This window comes from Amphiura filiformis, chromosome 9, assembly GCF_039555335.1.
Source record: "Amphiura filiformis chromosome 9, Afil_fr2py, whole genome shotgun sequence".
In the NCBI taxonomy this organism is placed as follows: Eukaryota; Metazoa; Echinodermata; class Ophiuroidea; order Amphilepidida; family Amphiuridae; genus Amphiura; species Amphiura filiformis.
The window spans coordinates 61,680,747-61,699,278 of NC_092636.1; the positions used below are offsets into that span (position 1 = coordinate 61,680,747).

At 37.4% G+C, this 18,532-nt stretch overlaps 2 protein-coding genes across 4 annotated transcripts in view; one reads left to right on the plus strand and one right to left on the minus strand.

The window, feature by feature from the left end:
- Nucleotides 1–316: 316 nt before the first annotated feature.
- Nucleotides 317–11,108, minus strand: LOC140160207 (ATP-dependent DNA helicase DDX11-like). Its single transcript, XM_072183484.1, has 6 exons — nt 10,774–11,108; nt 4,664–4,674; nt 2,287–2,486; nt 1,455–1,570; nt 958–1,060; nt 317–406 (listed from the first exon to the last, which is right to left on the minus strand). Exons 3-6 carry the CDS (start codon nt 2,464–2,466, stop codon nt 317–319), a joined length of 489 nt encoding a protein of 162 aa, XP_072039585.1. The 5' UTR covers nt 2,467–2,486; nt 4,664–4,674; nt 10,774–11,108.
- A 17-nt stretch (nt 11,109–11,125) lies between these two features.
- The window catches only part of LOC140161279 (neurochondrin-like), a 42,041-nt gene continuing 34,634 nt past the window's right edge, over nt 11,126–18,532 (plus strand). Inside the window, exons 1-2 of one of the 3 annotated variants that reach the window (XM_072184750.1) lie at nt 11,126–11,294; nt 18,022–18,104. The gene's annotated coding sequence lies outside the window, so the exon portion shown is untranslated. The other 2 variants (XM_072184752.1, XM_072184751.1) reach the window with 2 other exon arrangements.

The window sequence follows — 18,532 nt, forward strand, 5'->3', positions numbered from 1 at the left end:
GCTGTGCAGTATTTTGGGCTAGGGTATGAAGAACTCAATTGATTCGCAAATTCTGTGTACAGAATATCAAGTATCAAAGCTAATAAAAAGGCCATAAATAATAGACACACTTACATCCAAACATTATTTTACACTTGCCTGTTTAGAATGACAGTAAAATTATTGTTTTGAGACCCAATTTTGAGATGTGCATATTATTATCTTTATGTGGAATTTCACGTAATATAATAGAATCTCCTGAGTCTATCAAGCCATAGATACCCGGCTGGGTCTCACAACAATAATTTTATTCCCTAATTAACCGATGATACGATGATCATACCTTCCTCTTGAATTGCTTCTGCTTCAGGTTATTCCTTATCTCTTCTAACTTAGCTTCTCTTTTCAGGATCTGGTCTTGCTCATCCTAAAAGAAAAATGTTGTAAATGTAGCAAGGAACAAAATGAATTAAGGCTTTACACTGAAATACATTGTAATAACACATAATAGGAAGGTGTCAGAAATACCAATGTCAGGTTGAGAACTTATTTTGTTCAAGGCAAGGGTTCATGACTAGAGGGCGGTATGGCCCAGTGGTCAAGGTCTTTGACTCTGGTGCTATGCAGTGAATAACAAAGACCAGGGTAAACACCTGGCTATCTGTACACCCTATCTAGTACAAGTATATCCAATTTGACAATCCTACCATAAAATTCATTTCTATGCTAAATGCAATTCTACTAACACTGTCACCAACCACTACTATCACCATGATTACACCCAGCACCACTATCATCATTATTGGCATGGTCTTCCTTCACCTCTTATCAATCATCATGTTTCATGATGTTAAATTATTTTGGTAAGATTATTAAACCACTACTAGTAGTAGTCATTCCTGTGATAGCATGAGCCTGGAGACATGATTTTCCATTTAATTTTTGTTTACAAAAAATAAACAAAAATCGTTAACTGACCTTCATTTTAAGTGCTCGTTCCTTTGCGGCTTTCTTCTCATCAAATTCTAAAACCCAATCAGGAGTTGCTACTGATGAGCCAGTAGATTTATTTCCACTTGCACTGTATACATGAATGAAAAATGTTAAATATTGAAGTTACAGGCAAGCATGTGACTCTTCTTCCTTACTGTAAAGAGAATTAAAAAAAAAACTCCATTGATCATCTCAAGGATGACTCAGTTACTAGAGCTCAATAAAGTTTGAAAAGTACCTGACCTAGAGCATTTATCACAAACTTCTGAAATCAGAGGGACCATGAGATTCAGCCTAGGACATCTAGGAAATGGGAAAAGAGGAGGAGGGCTGACAAGAACAAAGCATTGCCAAACAATCAAGTAACTTTGGTAAGAACAGCAATGAGAGGCAGTAATACATCAGTGCATGGGTGATGAGTGATTGATTGACTGAGCTATTGAGTGACTAAGCAAGTAACCAATTGAGTATTAAATTATTACCTTTGCTGCTGTTGGTCATTCTGAGCTTCAAGAATAGCCTCAACTTCTTGTCTTTGTTTTTCTTCATAATCCCTCAGCCAAGTAAGAGCTCCACATATCAGGCTCAGTGACTTTCCCTGAAAAGAAGGAATATAACTTATTTTTCCATATGCCAAGTAAAAAAAAATACAGTATTACAAAAGTAATATAATATTAATTTAATTTTTGAGGGCTGCTATTAACCCTAATCCTACCCAATACCATAAGATAGCAAAAGCTGGGTGCCTCCCTCCAGTGGGGTGAGGGCGGGCAATACATAGGCCACCTTAGACCAAATCCCCTTAGGGTTAAAAGGGTTAGAAATAAAATAAAATAAACTTTGCCATGTGTGATTTGGTACTTATATGAACATTAAAATAACTCATGTACCCCTTTACTTTTGTTGTTCCTATAATCCTAAACTGCTGTGAACTATTGATTGGTCCATGTGGTTGTCTTTTATAGTGCCTAGGTGCCTATATAAGTTCTTGACCTGTGTCACACCTCATGGGGTATTGTTCACTCTAGCATTTTATTTTTTTTTAAAAGAAAAGAAACATTTAAACTCATCCCAGTTGTAACACAAAATGGTCGTAAATAATAACAAAGCACATATCGGGGATGTCAGTGGCATGAAGTGACTTTGCAGGAAAAGCCTGAAAAAACACACAAATTTGGGCTATAAAGCCTCAAAATGGGCTGAAAAATAAAGTATGGAAATTTGGTGAAAAAAAAAGTAGGAAATCAGGCAAATGCCTGAAAACTGGCATCCCTGACTTATAATATCCTTTTTGCATTGAAGCATCAAACTTACAGTGCCAGTAGGACTCTCAAAAATGCCAATTTTGCCTGCATCTAGAGCTGTGTAGAGATTCTTCATGAAGTCCTCTTGGATTGAGTATGGTTGGAAAGGAAATGGAAAAGCCTCTGGCAATGAACAGGTTTTGTCAACCTTCACATCAGAAGATGCCACACTTTGGTTATTGGTCGCCATGTTATAACTTCAGTGGGTACCTGAAATATAAATTGTAACTACACTGTATAAACTGAATTTGTTCAGGGGCGGCGCCAGGGTATTTTGATAGGGGGGCGATGCAATTTTAAAATGTTGAAGATTGTTCATGTGGCGCGACAGTGGCGCCCGCCAGCTCTTGCGAGCAGGGGGTGTCTTTACAGTGATATACAATTTTATAGGATTTTGATGAACAGTTTATGAATAGACAGTTTGAGTACAAAAACATGTAAATTGCTCAATTTTTTAGTGTGTAACGCTAAATTTGGCCCATCATGGCGCACGACCTTAGAGGCAATTTATGGTATTTTGCTATCCCATAGAAACCAATGTATGAATTTTAAAAACAATTGAGCGACTTTTCAATTATTTGACCCGCGATTTGGGCTTACATTTTTGGCAACACTGCTGGAGGTCAGTGGGTGCATATACAGCAGAGACACTGGCGTTGATCGAAGCTGTTCGGAGAACAATTATTGATGTTTTTCGTAAGTTCATGTATTAACAATGAATAAAAGATTATAGTACAGTGTGTCGTTAATATGTCACGAACAATTTCATGATATTTTAGAGACAATAACTAACTTAAGGAAGAAGTTTTTATTCATATGCATGACATTGCACTCTGTATGGCAACTGCGTACATGTACCTACATGTAAACAAGTACGTTACATATCATACGATAACATCCTTGCAAGTTCTAACTTTCTTATCACAAGCTATCGGTTGTTCACACGAAAGTTAGAACATTTCGAACAAAATAAAAGAGGATCTCCTCTTTCATGTGAAGAGGAAGTGATACCCAGAGGTGAACTCCAGACCATTTGAATCACCATTGGCATTGCATTGTCACTGACTGTTGCGTGTTGGTGGACTTTTCTCTCAATTCAATTGCATGCCAACAAAACTTGGCAATGACAGTCGGAGGGCCATCATGCGCGTTTTCCGTTAAAGGTCAAATTATTAACGGACGCGACCTTGGCAAAAATGACCGTCGCACTCTTGGGTATGCTTTTTCACTTTTCCCGCGGAAAATTTCGATTTGAAATGTATCGTATTATGTGTAGCCAATCATCTTGGGCAATTAACAGATAAGTTTTATTAGAAAATATCTTCACAATTCTCTACTTGATTTCCATTTTGTCTACTTTTGTCGTTAGAATTCGTGATTTTTGCGTTTGCTTTACCTTCAAATTTATTTTCGTTGCTAAGGACTTCTAACCCGGATATTTTCTGTCTTAACGCTTTAATCATTCTAATTTTTAGCCAGACAAGTAATTTCAACCTTTATCTATCGATTAGTCTTTGTCCCAAATTTTGAACTTAAAATTCTAAATTGTTATAATAGTTTAAATTGGTTACCCAGATTAGGCCCATCGACGAAAATTAAGTAAACAACTTCATAACAATACCGCGTGACTTGACACCATGAACGCAGTACACGCATGGCGTGACTTTTGTTGCGCCTAAGCGCCATTCATCTGCGTTCAGTGAAATACGCGCGCATAGTTTAACACTGCTCGCATGAACCTTCTCAATGCTGTTGTCGCATGGCCTACTGTTTACTGGTATTTTTCCGTCTTGTAAAATACCATTTTCATCCCGGCAGGTTTTTGTCTTAACCAACCAAAAATCTTGATTTTTTAATATGAGGATAATAAGCCATGTTTCTAATCATATGCAAATTCCTGATTTATGAACTCGCACCATTTTTAAAATAACGCAGTTTTTCTTACTCTTTTATCTCAATTCATGACAAAAATTTGTGTTTATGTGCCCATATCATATTCCTTGCAAAGTTACGGTATTTTTTGTGAACATATATGGAATTTTGAAAGCCTTTCTTGTAGTTATATATAAAATATATAGCTATTAGGAGTTGTAGAGAGAAATTTGAAAGCTTTTAAAACTGCAACCCAAACCAAGCAAATATAAATTTTCGTTGTGTGCGTATTCGTAGCGTACAGTTTAATAATAGCGCGTCAAAGTTGAATGGCCCTCCAACTGATGAATGGCATGCCAAAGACAAGTGTAACTTTTTTCATGCCAACTTTATGACATACACTGCATATGACCAAAAGCACTGTTCAGATTTTATCTTGCAACTTCATGGGTAGGCATAGTTTTGTCATTATTTAATGGTAAAACTAATACATAAGCTTTAAAATTTAAGCTTACCTCTTGATGTTGTCGTGTTGGTAACTGGACATTTCATCCCCTCGCATTTTCATCCCCTGGACATTTCATCCCCTCGCATTTTCATCCCCTGGACATTTCATCCCCTCATGTTGAAACGCTATTGTAGCGTTCTTTACTTTGAGCGTGATAGTAAAAAGAATGCATATGAATATAATAATTGTTTAGGATCTTTAGAAGGGAATAATATAAGGGAATTATCTTTATTTAAAATTAGTCTTATTTATCCAATGTATGCACCGTGTTCTGTATGAGCTATCACCAGCTGATCATGCATATAAAAATCGATCGATGTTGAATGGCAATAGTGCAATGAATTTACCTATTGAACAGTGCGTGTAGGCCCCCTACACAGATGATTCTAATTCAGTATTAAACCTAGTTTTATTATTAAAAGTATTATCATTTTGTTATTTTACCGGGGTAGGCCTATCGTTATCATTATTATTAATATTTTTATTATTATTATTTCTATTATTATATACTTTGGTTTTTTGTTGTTGTTGATATTAGCCTGGACTATTTAAGCTAAAGTGTATTTCTTCTCTTTCTTCCTGTTATTTATGTATTTATTGTGCATTGTTTATGTATCTACATGCTTTTTATTTATTTATAATTATTATAATTTATGTATTTATTATTTATTTTGTTTGTTTGTTTATTTATTATTATTTACTTAGTTGTTCATCTAACAAAATTAGTACATTTTTATGGGAACCATGTATATGTTACATGGATAGTATGTTATCTATATAAATAAAAGGAAGTCGCTAAATCTTGTCCAGAAGCAGGCTCCGAGATGCTTTGACTTTCAGCTCTGATTTATCCGTACATTGATCGGGTACATATTGCCATTAAACCATCTGACGTTCATTTTTGCAAAACTTTTCAATCACTATGGAAATAACAAAAAAATGGTCAGTTGCTAGGCCGTTGAGGTCAATAACCTTATGGGTCAGGTCATGAGAGCAAACGCGTCAAGTGTCGAGTCACGCACCTGCGCGTACACGACACCATGGTTTCACGCGCTTTACCACGCATGGTATGGACGCACTTAATGTTGGCTTACCGCGCGTAGGCCTGTGTACATGACTGACTTCTTCTGTCAGACAGTGGCGAATCCAGGAATTTGGGAAAGGGGGCACACTCGAAGTTTTTGCCGCCGCCTTCTTGAATGGCCACGAAGCACCATTGTGTCGCGCGCCGTGCAGGGGGCTGTGTCCCCTCAGAATTGGAAACTTGGTCCAAGTAAAGACCTTGAAGCCATTCTGGGGGAATCATTGGGTGTAAGCTGATGCAAAAGGGGGTCAGTGGGTGACAGATTTGCAAAAAAGTCCACTTTTCAGGGGGAATGTTACAATGTACCCAACAGGGACCGAATTAGTCGTTAACTGTGCAAAGGTTAAATGTTAGGGGGTGGGTGAATGTCCACATTTTGGAAATTCTGCGGCCCCAAATCCTGGCTAAGATATAGGTTTAGCTATTAACAATACGGAATCGCTTAAAATGTTTTGCAGCAACTTTTAAACATGTTTCTTACATGTTTTATACTATTATAACCCGGAATTGAAACGTTTTCTAACAACCTCTACTAACCTTATGTTTTATGTTTGTTGGGATAAAGTTAAAATCAATCATTCTGTCACGAGCTGTTTCAAAAGTAATCTGAGGGATTGAGTGAGTAGGCCTACCAACATTATCACAGGTCTGGATAATTATGTTTATCAAGCTAACATGATCATTACTATTATACTGGATGAATAATCTACACCAAGACACCTTGATTATCATCACCGTTTACCATGTTTACTAAACACTCCCGTTTACTAACCGCTCCCGTTTACTCAACTAGCGGGGACCCGCGCGAAGCGCGGGTCTCCCGCTAGTATTATTAATAAGATAGTGATAATAGATAATAGCATCAAATATGTCTGCATGTAGGCCCTAGGGAAGGATCATGGCAATATTTTTGTATTGTCCACTTGATGAGGTGATTAGATTTAGTGCAATGTCATGTTATACAATAGGAACAATAGCCGCCGGCAGCCGAATTGATACAGGAAGTTGAACTCTTTCAATCAGTGTAATACATATAACTATATTGCCAGTTTTAGTCGCCCAATTGGGTGACTTTTGACTTCCGTCCCACGACAAACAAAGTGCTCCCGCGAATTCGCGACATTTTGTCTACTTTGACAATCTCACCCGCGAAATCCATTAAATATTGGGCGATTTTTGAAAAGCCGACTTAAAAATTGTTAAATTGGATATTAGGCTGTCATAGTCAAATTTTAAGTCAAGGGTCCTTCAAAACAAAACCTCCAAACAACTAATTCAAATAAAAAGAAAACATTCTGTGGTCAGTGTGCATCCAAGTATGACAATGGGAAACAAATTGAAGTCGATACACACACAGGGAGATAACTTATATAAGGGCTTAATCCCCAGGATTATCCTTAGAATAATTATTCCCATATCAATTCTCACAAGTGGCTTAAGACGACACAAGTGCCAAGCGGGGGGCCAAGTTTCTCTTTTCATGTAGGTTCACTTGGGTTTATTAAAAATAACATAATTACATATCTTTCCATGGCTCTGGGGAGTGGGGCAGTGGCTGAAAATAGGTTAGTCTACATTACCAGTTGTTATCTATTTTTTATTTTTTTGAAAATCAACTAATTTTACAAAAATGCATGATGTAGGCCTACGAAAAAAAGAGGTTGTTTTGGGGTTAATTAAAAATATCACTAACTACATGACATTATACATTGGCACGGAGGGGGTGGGCACGGGGGGTGGATGAAAATAGAAAATAGCTTAGACTACATTACCAGTCGTTATCCACGGAGCCGAGAGGGTGTTCTGGGTTTATTGATTGAAAGTTGACTGAACTTAAAACTCATGGTTATAAAAAATTGTATAAAAAGGAATGGTAGGCTATACTATTAATTGATTTAACGTTTTATCAGCAAGGAAGTATATTCGTCCCAAAGTACATTTGTATAAGGTCTCACATAAATTTATCATGAAATAAAAAAAAAATCGGTTAATGACAACAACCTGACTTCCAGTACGGCGTGTACAAGCACGACCCGAAATATCATTCATCCATCATCATGCACAAATCGGATCAAATCCTTTAGGTATTTTCGAAATGACACACAAAGTTGAGCCCCATTCAAATACATGTACATGTAGTTGTGATGTGCAGGATCATAAATGGAGAAATATAAAACTACCCTGTGGTGATTTTTTTCATAATTTGGGTTTGTTGCAAATTGTTGATGTTAATAATATATGGGTTCCTTGGGCACGGGTTACAGCTCTATGGTATTTTAGGTCTTTTGGTGAAAAGCTCAGTCTTTGAGTCCTTCCCGCCAGAGTCTTTTTTTCTCAAGTGAGTTTCTTTCTTTCATTCATTTACGAATATTATTATGTAGTGCATGATGATGATGGGGATACAGCTAGATAAGATGGTCTGAGACTAGGTATTTTCGTCTCAGATTATGCATGGTAGGGTCTTTTGGGGACAAATGCTCAAAGTCTATAGTTTTTACAAGGGAACCCTTTTTGATGGTTCATCATTTGTTCTAGTCTTTTAATTTGATAAGTGGTATAAATATGTACCAAAACCTGGACCACCTCCTCCTCACATAATAGGTTTATACTCATTTTACAGATGAGCTCAGATGATAGCTGCATGATCTGAGTTGCGCTTTTCTCACCACGCGTTAGGAGTATTATGCTGATACTGATAGAACCTCCGGGCATGGAATTACAGCTCGGTGGTATAGGGTCTTTTGGTGAAGTTGTTTTAGTCCTTCCCCGGTAGTTCTTCATTCTTAAGTTTCTCTCTTGCTTTCTTCTCTCTTTCAATATGACTAGTGTGCAGAAAGTTGAATGTCAAGAGGCGGGGTCAAGAGCTAGAGACAAGGTCATAATGTATAGGCCTACGATTGTATTTCAGTAGGGCCTAGTTTTCAACCCTGATCATGCTGATATTTTGGCATATTATTTGTAATGTTTAAACATGTCAAGTAAAAGGTAAATGGAACAATTTTGTGTAATAATAATTATGTTTAGTGAATGGGACTTTTCAGATACTCAGGTTTTAAAAATATAATGCAGATATTTATTATCAGTTGAACTGACGGAATTCCAGTTTTTTGCGTATAGTACTCCTTAGTCTTTACCGTTTAGTATTAATTTAATTAATGTAATTAATTTAATTCTCCAAAAAGTATAAGTTCTAACTATCCTTGTACTTTACTACTTTTTGAACCTTTTAATCGCACCTTATCAGTGATAAGACTCTGGTTATATTACAGATTCCCGAATGATTATATACTAGTAGTTGATTAATAGCACACCAGTCAATGATTGAAAGAATTCAACTTCCTGTAACCAGGAAAGTTGCTTTCCTGCTGTAACCATTCGGCTATTGTTCCTATTGTATAACATGACATTGCGCCAATCACCTCATCAAGTGGACAATACAAAAATATTGCCATGATCCTTCCATATGCAGACATATTTATCAATATACAATAAACAGATAAATAGGCCTAATATTAAAAATGTACTAATTTTGTTAGATGAACAACTTTAGGTAAATAATAATAATTAATAAATAAATAAATAAATAAATAATACATACGGTAATAAATACATAAATAACAGGAAAAAAGAAAATACACTAAATATAACAATAAATAGTCTGAGCTATCAACAACAAAAAAACCACAGTAAATAATAATAATAATGATAATAATAATAATATGCCTAATAATCTTACTATAAATAGGGAAATGTTGTATCTATCTATCTATCTATGTATGTATCTATGTATGCCTATAAAGGCTCTGTCAGTTTCGATCCAAATGTCGCTAAATTCATACGGGAGATCGATGAATATACGGGAACGTGTTTAAACTTTATTTGGTTGAAAACGGTCAAGAATTGGCTGCAAAAACAGTGAAAATATGGGTAAAAACAGGGTTTTTGTTATAAAAATCCTTTGCCAGACTACGCGTCACTGCAGCTGGCCGGCAACGCGTCGGCGCCTCGTGCGTAATGCGCACTACGCCAATGGGCGCGTAAACGGCGCAGCGAGCCAGATACCAGTGGACATGATAATAGGGAAAGAAGGAAAAATAATAATGGACAAAAAGGTACATGGACGGGTCACGGGATGAAGCGGTACTATAAAGAAAAATTAAATTAAAATGAGGACAAAAAGGTACGAGTAATTAGACCAACGGGTTAAAGTAACTAAATGAAACGGGAACGAAACAAAGAAGGAAAGAAACTATTCAGGAAATGTAAGAAAAAAGAAGCTAAAATAATGAGAACAGAATTAAATAAAAAACATGGAAAATCACAAGCAGCAAATAAAAAAAGATGCTAAAAGGGAAATGTAAGAAAGAACAGATTTAGAAAATAATGGGAACTGGGTTAAATAAATAAATAACATGGAAACGGAAAATCACAAGCTTAGCAGAGGAAACTAAAAAAGAAAATGTTAGAAGAGACAGATTTAGATAAATAAAAATGTACCTTTTCAATGTTTCTACCTGTTCAGTTATTCTTCCTGTTATAGTGAACGCTCCCATTTACTCATCTAGCGGGGACCCGCGCGAAGCGCGGGTATCCCGCTAGTATTAACAATAATAGTAATAATATAATGATAACAATACTCACAGTAATAACAAAAGATATTCGCGTATGCACTGTTCAATTTAAGTAAATTCATTGAATGTATAAACTATTATTACCGGTAACTATTAGTCTATTATAGGCCCTGCTGCCATTCAACATTGATCGATTATTATATGTGTGATCAGCTGGTGATATAGCTAAGCTCATGCAGAACACGGTGCATACATTGGACAAATAAGATTATTAATTTCCTTATATTAGTTCCTTCTAAGTTCAAGATTCTAAACAATTATTATATTCACATGCATTCTTGATTCACTGTCACGCTAAAAAAAGAATGCTACACAATAGCGTTTTAACACGAGGGGATGAAATGTCCAGGGGATGAAGTGTCCAGGGGATGAAGTGTCCAGGGGATGAAGTGTCCAGTATTCGTCGTGTTGATATCTCGCGCCGTCTTTTTGTACATGTTTACTTGAACCCGGAAGTCGCACAATTGTGACTCCTACATTTCTACTGTAGGGGAGACAGTGAAATAAAAGAGGGGAGATGCGATATTTACGTATAATTATTTAATAAAATTCGTTTCCTTAAATGAAAAAAAAAAAAAAAAAATAGCTTATAGTTGTATAACCATATTCCAATTAAATTGTCAACTTTATTTTTCTCCTGAAGGTAAAAAGATGATGTCAAAAATAATGTATACATTCAGTATTCCTTTTATGGAATCGATTGCCCTGACCTTTATGACCTTTGACAAATCGTCAACAACAAAACGTGAACAGAACGTGCCGTCAAAAAGTACTGAACTTCCAACAATGGCAATAGATTGTTATAAAATTTCGACAGTACTGATATTCTTGTTCTTTGCCTTTTGCTTCTTGTGGATTTTGTTGAATGGTTTTTATTGGCTACTTTCCTGAATCTGAGCTGACTGCTCGCCAAATAACTATAAGTAAGCTTACCAGGCCGCGGATGGCATAGTCACGATTATCGCACTTTCAGTTTCCCACGCGTTTGAACGGGAATTGGATTGCGTACTTTTTCGATGTCTAGTGAGCAAATTTCTTCAATATTTTGAGAAAATGATGTCAAATTTTCTATTCTATATTGTTTGGTAATAATGTCTTTTGCCAATAGTATGTTAAAGTTGTAATTTTGTGTTTTTGATCGCAAAGATCGGATATTTTCGTTCCCGATTCGAATTCTGAACCCTTCGCAAGGGTGCCGATTTCGGCAGAACTTTGACGATAATTTTGCCTTTTTGGACACTAAAATGCATTCGATCCTTAATTTTGTTTCAACCGAGTCTTAAATTAGCAAGCACATTAAGGTTGGTACCACTTTTATATACATTGATCAAATTTTAAAGATTTTTTTTCAAGTTTCTAACCGGCGCAAATCGTTAAGTGTGTAATTTCCCATTGACATCCAAAATGGGAAATACGAGTCTGATGGACATAGGAACGGCGTCCATGAGACTCAGCGAGTCTAGGATGGCATGAATAATGCTAGTCCTGCCAGCAAGACTTCAGTCTTTATCATAAACATAATGACATAAATGGACCTGAAGTCTTGCAGCGGTATATAGGGATGCACTGTACATTTAAGAAATCCAAACTTCAAGCATCAAGAAATATACCTTGTATTTGTCAGTTTTACCTCAGAGATGCTGTAGACCCTCTCTACACAGTGTAGAAACATCACAAGTAGAATGCTGCTCAATATGATAAATCCAAATCATGAAAATCAAGACATTTTGCAGAGCAATATTTTGACCACTTTTGCACTAAGTAAATTACTCCCATGAAGATTGCAGGTTTTGCCAACCCTGGGAATTTTGAACCCACCCAAAAGATGAGATCAATGTTGATCAGTTACCTCAACTTTGGGAGTACAGTGGGATTAAAATCATCCAAGCACGCCCAAACCCTGCTACAATGGGATTAAAATCGTCAGTGCATGCCCAAACTGTCCTTGAGAGAGTTCCTCAGCTGCATCCTTAGAGCCCAAAATGAGCCCACATATTGTGATGTTTCTTATTTGTGGAAAAGATAATAATAGAGTGAACTGTAACTCTAGGTACGACGAGTTACAGTTACTGAGAACTAGAATAATGCAGACATGCCAACTTTGAAATCCAGATTTCCGTACTCAGAAGAACAAAAATCCGTATTTTGCACCCTAAAACCGTATTTTTTAAATATGTACCGGTACCTTTTGCATACCTGCCAACCCCAGAAACTCCAAAAGTAGAACACATAATTGAGAGGGAGCAGTGGCACTTGTGCGTAGTTCGCAAGGCAAACTTAAAAAAACCGGGCAAAACAGACGTGTCATTTATCGGCAGGGCTGTCAACTTTTTGGAATTGCTTGGCGTGAGACAGAGCCGTAGGCCTACCCCGGAATTTGTCGACTACAATGTTCATTTTGACCCATGATTATTTGAGCCATGGCGTTCGAGAATTATTTTGATGATGCGTGAGATTCTACTCAGTTTCCAGCGTTTTGCGTGAGATTTACTACCTAGGAGTGAGATTATACTACCTTGGCGTGAGACCGTGAGAAAGTGACCCAATGCGTGAGACTCACGGCCAATGCGTGAGAGTTGACAGCCCTGTTTATCGGTATGACATTTTCGTTATTGACGCTGCCCTATTTTACGGTATGGGTTCCTCGTACTAACTTGTGCGACCGAGCACGTAACGGCCCGGGTCCAGGGGCCCACTTTACAAATTTGCAATCAAATTTGGCAATACCAAAGAACCATTCCATCAAAGTAATAAATCAATACAGAAAGATGCTTCCTTTACGAGTTATCACTCATTGAAAGTGCTACTTTAAATAATAATTTTTTAATGTGCATGCATCACCGAAAGTCGAGAGAAAAACGATGTAGGCAACCACTTTAACAGACCAAGAAAGTGGTCAAATGATACCAGTAATTCAGTCGGTAGTTTAATCTTGCAGCTGTTTATCTTTTTAAGACACAACATTTTATTATTTTGGTCAAAATTCTGGAATACCGTATTTTTTGGGGAGTGACCGTACTACCAGTATTTATCACGTTTTACCGTACAAAATACGGTGAAACCGCATTACTAGTTGGCATGTCTGATGATGTACCACATAATGTGACATGACAATCATGACAATAAGACAATATGATCAAAATTTAATAATATCAATCATCATGATCATGCATGCATGATATTCTGTTATTCAGATTTCTTTTTACAAATTAAGCGTACTGCAAGCCGTCCAGCGCGTATTATTTTGCACAAGGTCCAATGTACACTAGTGGGGATTATGCACTTTCACTTTTCAGTTTCCCATGCGTTTGAACGGGAATTGGATTGCGTACTTTTTCGATGTCTAGTGAGCAAATTTCTTCAATATTTTGAGAAAATGATGTCAAATTTTCTATTCTATATTGTTTGGTAATAATGTCTTTTGCCAATAGTATGTTTAAAGTTGTAATTTTGTGTTTTTGATCGCAAAGATCGGATATTTTCGTTCGATTCAATTCTGAACCCTTTCGCAAGGGTGCCGATTTCGCAGAACTTTGGCAATAATTTTGCCTTTTTGGACACTAAAATGCATTAGATCCTCAATTTTGTTTCAACCGAGTCTTTTATTAGCAAGCACAATAAGGTTGGTACCACTTTTATATAGATATACATTGATGAAATTTTAAAGATTTTTTTTCAAGTTTCTAACCGGACGCAAATCGTTAAGTGTGTATTTCCCATTGACATCCAAAATGGCGTAAGCCAGTCCTTTATACATAGGTACTACGTATATAGGACTGGCAAGCGAGTCTAATGTACACGCTTGACATTGCACACTAGTACAAGGAATTTAAATACGATGTCCTCATTCACAAACTGATACTATCTGTCCATCGTATATTGACTGTTACCGTACGTCAGCGTGTTGAAGGAATATTACACAGTCAAGAATAGGTTCCATCATTTTTTTGTTCGGATCCCTCAGTCTCCCAAAACATCAAAAGCGTTGCACGTATACTTACTTAAGACTGTCCTTTTTCACATAACGCAGACAAAGTAGGGCCAACTTGTCTAGAAATGGTCAAATTTTGGCAAGAAATATCTCTGTGTACCCTATGTAAGTCCCATATCACATCGTAATCATCAGCGATCATGTTTTTTTTCTGAAGTTTGGCTGGTACCCACCAGCATCATTCCCGTGACGTGACACAGATAAAATAATCGACCATATCATTAAAACGTCAACAAATTTCAAAACATAGAAATCAGTAAACTTAATGGCGAAGCGGTCTGAATTTTGAGCCATACAAGTTTACGTGGTGAACTAAGTCGCACACCGACATCGCCTGGCTAATAATTACTTTCTCTGCAGAGATACTAAAATCAATACCCGGGATCGATACACGTGAATGTCCTATGCACGAGTTTGATATGAGACGAAAATAATGAATATCTCGCGTATAAAGAAACCAGATATGGTTCCTTGCACATGAATATATATTTTGAACAGATATGATAGTCGTTAGCATGCATCTTGAGATAGAAGCTTGCGTCTTGAGTCAGAAACTGACAATAATTCTGATTTATATGTGCGAATTATATAGCGTAGCTAGGCCAATCGTGAAGGTAGTCTTAAAAGCATATGACCTATGGCGTACATGTACCATGCTCGACTCGGCGAGGTCAGTCACCTGCCTAATCGGGGCTATTGTCAGTAGCCTTAGTCAGATGTCCTTCGGCCCATTATGCGTCTCAAAACTATTAAACAGGTCGATACAAAATGGCCATGCGTGGCGGTGGATTCAACCTACCATGGCGATTTCTGCCATGAAGATATCAGGGGGATGACACTGTGCGTCGTGCACGTATAAGTGATGGTTAAGCTGTGCTGGCTAGTAACTTGCATGACTTGGAAGATCGAACCCTATCATAATCATTTGGACGTAAAAAAATGAGCAATTAACAGATAATAGTAATACCCAATGTAAATGATAATGAACGAAGGTCTCAGCAGGGCTGTCAACTTTTTGGAATTGCTTGGCGTGAGACACTGTCAACACAGAGGCGTCCCGTGCGGAATTATTTTCTCGCCTACTATGTTCATTTTGACCAATGGAATAAAAGCCAGGGCACTCGAGAATCTAAAAAGTGGGGTGGGGAGGGGGTAGGGACACCAAATATTTTTTTACGTTGCGCGAGATTTTACTAATTTGACGGCTCTTTATGTGAGATTTACTACCTAGGCTTAAGATTATATTAGCGTGAGACCGTGAGAAAATGACCAAATGCGTGAGACTCATGGCCAAGGCAATGCATGAGAGTTGACAGCCCTGGGTCTCAGTTACTGGACTACACAATAATACACAATGTTCATGACATGGTGTTGTACAATAGTTTGCAGTAAACCTTTGACGAGCGCATATTTTAAGCATACATCGCGTACTGCGTTGGACGCACTTGTTTCTGATTGGCTGCTGAGGCGCATCATGGTGATCTGCTGTTGCCGAGTGGAAATTTATGAATGAACTGTGCGCCGTACGCATTGTTAGCTCCGAATTTGCAACATCACGGTAGTCGCGTTCATAAAGGTTATATATAGTACATGTATCATGTAGATGTACTATTATTTTACAAATAAAACTCCTTTTACAAATAACACCTTGACGTTGGGCACTTCTTATACGCAAGTACATAAAAGGAACCGCTGAGTCTGACCTTGCAACATCCAACAGAAATTGAGGTATGAAATTACTCCAGTTTCAGAGGTTCTGTCGCCAGAACACCTCCAATTTTGGAGTTTCTATGGATTTTACCTAAAAACTCCAAAATCGTAGGTTCTGTGGACGCCGCAACTGCACCGCCACGTCACTTGATGTGTGCCACTGATTGTTTTTTGAAATATTCTGTGTAAATATTTTTCAGATTTCCTTTTTTATAAATTAAGCATACTATTAACTGTCCAGCATGTATTACAAATACAAGGTCCTAGATGCATGTTTGATGTCGCGCATATACACAATGATTAACGCTAAGAGGAATCTTGCAAGTTGCAAAAGATCGTAAAAGCGGCAGTTTAAGTTTTGCATTTAGAATCAGATATGGTAGATTTAATGAGGAACATCCCACCATCGCATCGTTTATCATATGGATGTCTACATGTATCATGCTATGCTTGAAACTTATTGTGTACAATTCAAATTCACAATGAACTCAACTCAATGACACTGCGTGAGCAAAACAACGCGGTGGCGGGGTAAAAGGGTCTTGGGCCTGGGGTCCAGGACTCCTTGATTTGGCAGGTCCCCGAGATTTGGACCCCTTAATTTTGTCCGTCTGTGTAGAATTAGATGTCTGGACCCCTTTATTTGCCAATTTGGACCCCTGGACTCAGCAGGTCACCGATAACCCTCGAGAAGTCCAGCCACAAATTTTGCTTACTGATAGCTTCACATTTGTGGTTAGAGACCATTGCATTCAAAGCCTAGTCAGATTCACTGAAGCATGACTATTCAAACTAGGCAAATTTTATTCAAAAGATACAGTTGACTCATCGAAATAACTTTCATCCAATTTTCCACATTAACAGAATAAATAATATCTTTTGCAAAAATTGTCAACACTGTCCAACCGAAAAACGATAGCAACATACCCTAGCATCGAATGCATAACTATTGTATGCAAATTCGAAGCTAGATTTCTTGAGCAAAGTGCGCCATGTTATGTTGGCTTAGAGAAAAAGGTATGGGAGAGAAAGAGAGGAGGCCATTCCCCTCCCTGGCCATGGCTAGGCGAAGGGTAAGTTCCCCCTACCCCCTAAGCCCATCTTGCACCGCTGTGGAATACTGACCGACACGGTTTTAAAGTTGTTGGTTTTGTATTTTGGGTCCATTTTGCCCCCATGAAAATAACCTTGTCTCTCCTGCCTTTTCTCCCAACTACTTTGTAAAAATCCTCGCTACGCCACTGTCCTGGCGCGGTAACACACGCAAGTCTGTGTGCCAGCAATATTATTTAATCTTAAAGTCCAATATGTATCTATTCAGAACATGCAACTGTTATAAATGGGGTTTAATTATATCAAAAAATATACTATAGCACCTCTCTCAAAAATCTAAAAGTGTAAAATTTATTCTCCAATAATAGGCTATTGGCTTCATTATGGCTTTAAAAAAATATTTTCCAACTCTCAGACAGCCCTATTCATATCATTTTTATAATGCGTATTGACTGTGTAATATGGCATATAGCCTTATCATACAATGCAACTTAACAGACTCCGCGATGCGACTTAAACTTTGCATATTAAATTAAATCAGGACTTTGCAAGATAGATCTCAATAATTGTAATGCCAGTTCATTTGTAAGAAAAAGAAAAGGCCATGACATAAGAGAAGAATGCAGGAATGGGGTAAACATGGTAAAAAAAGAAATGTTCTTCCCAAAAAGGTAAAATTGGACGAGGAAAGCATAGGAAAAAGTAGGAAAAGTAAAGTGAACATAAAATTTGCACCTCAGAAGTCGGGCCTGTGAATGAAATCATAAAAATATACGGTTGAAAAATCAATAGATCTAATAAAAGGGTGAAAATGGTGCAGTAAATGGCTTCATTTGGGCTTTCATTTTGAAAAAAAAATTCAAAAATTATAGTGCAAGCACTTTTTTTTTCAACAGTTTGAAAGTCCATCACCCCCTATCAAAATACCCTGGCGTTGCTGGAAGCTATCAGTGAGCAAATTTGTGGCTAGACTTCTCAAGTAAGTTACAGTTTCTGGTATTCAAAATGTGAACAAGTGCTTTTCTTCTCTGCCAGGTTTATGTTTACAATCTGACACTTTTTAGTCTGCATTTTAACCAGGGGCGGATTAGGTGGGCCCGGAGGGCCCCTCCCACAAAAAAAGAGAAGAGAAGAGAAAGGGGAAAAAAGGAGAAAAAGAGAAGAAAAAAGGGAGAAAAAGAGAGAGAAAAAGAGATAGGGGAAAAAAGGAGAAAAAGAGAAGAGAAAAAGTTAAATTGCACGTAATTGTGTAGGCCCATGGCTAAAAAAATGCAATATCGGGTCGATCGGAAGTAGGTCCTATAACATAGGCAGGCGGGTCCTTGTCCTTAAAGCATGTGAAAATGACTGTGGGCCCGTCACATTTTGTCACCAAAGTCAGCAGGGTTGTCACCAGGACCAAAAATG

Coding starts and splice junctions, on each gene's coding strand:
- LOC140160207 (XM_072183484.1), bottom strand. CDS start 2,466: ATGGCGACCAATAACCAAAGTGTGGCATCTTCTGATGTGAAGGTTGAC. Junction 1,571..2,286: donor TTGAGAGTCCTACTGGCACT/GTAAGTTTGATG, acceptor CCTTCTTTTCAG/GGAAAGTCACTGAGCCTGAT. Junction 1,061..1,454: donor AATGACCAACAGCAGCAAAG/GTAATAATTTAA, acceptor TCATGTATACAG/TGCAAGTGGAAATAAATCTA.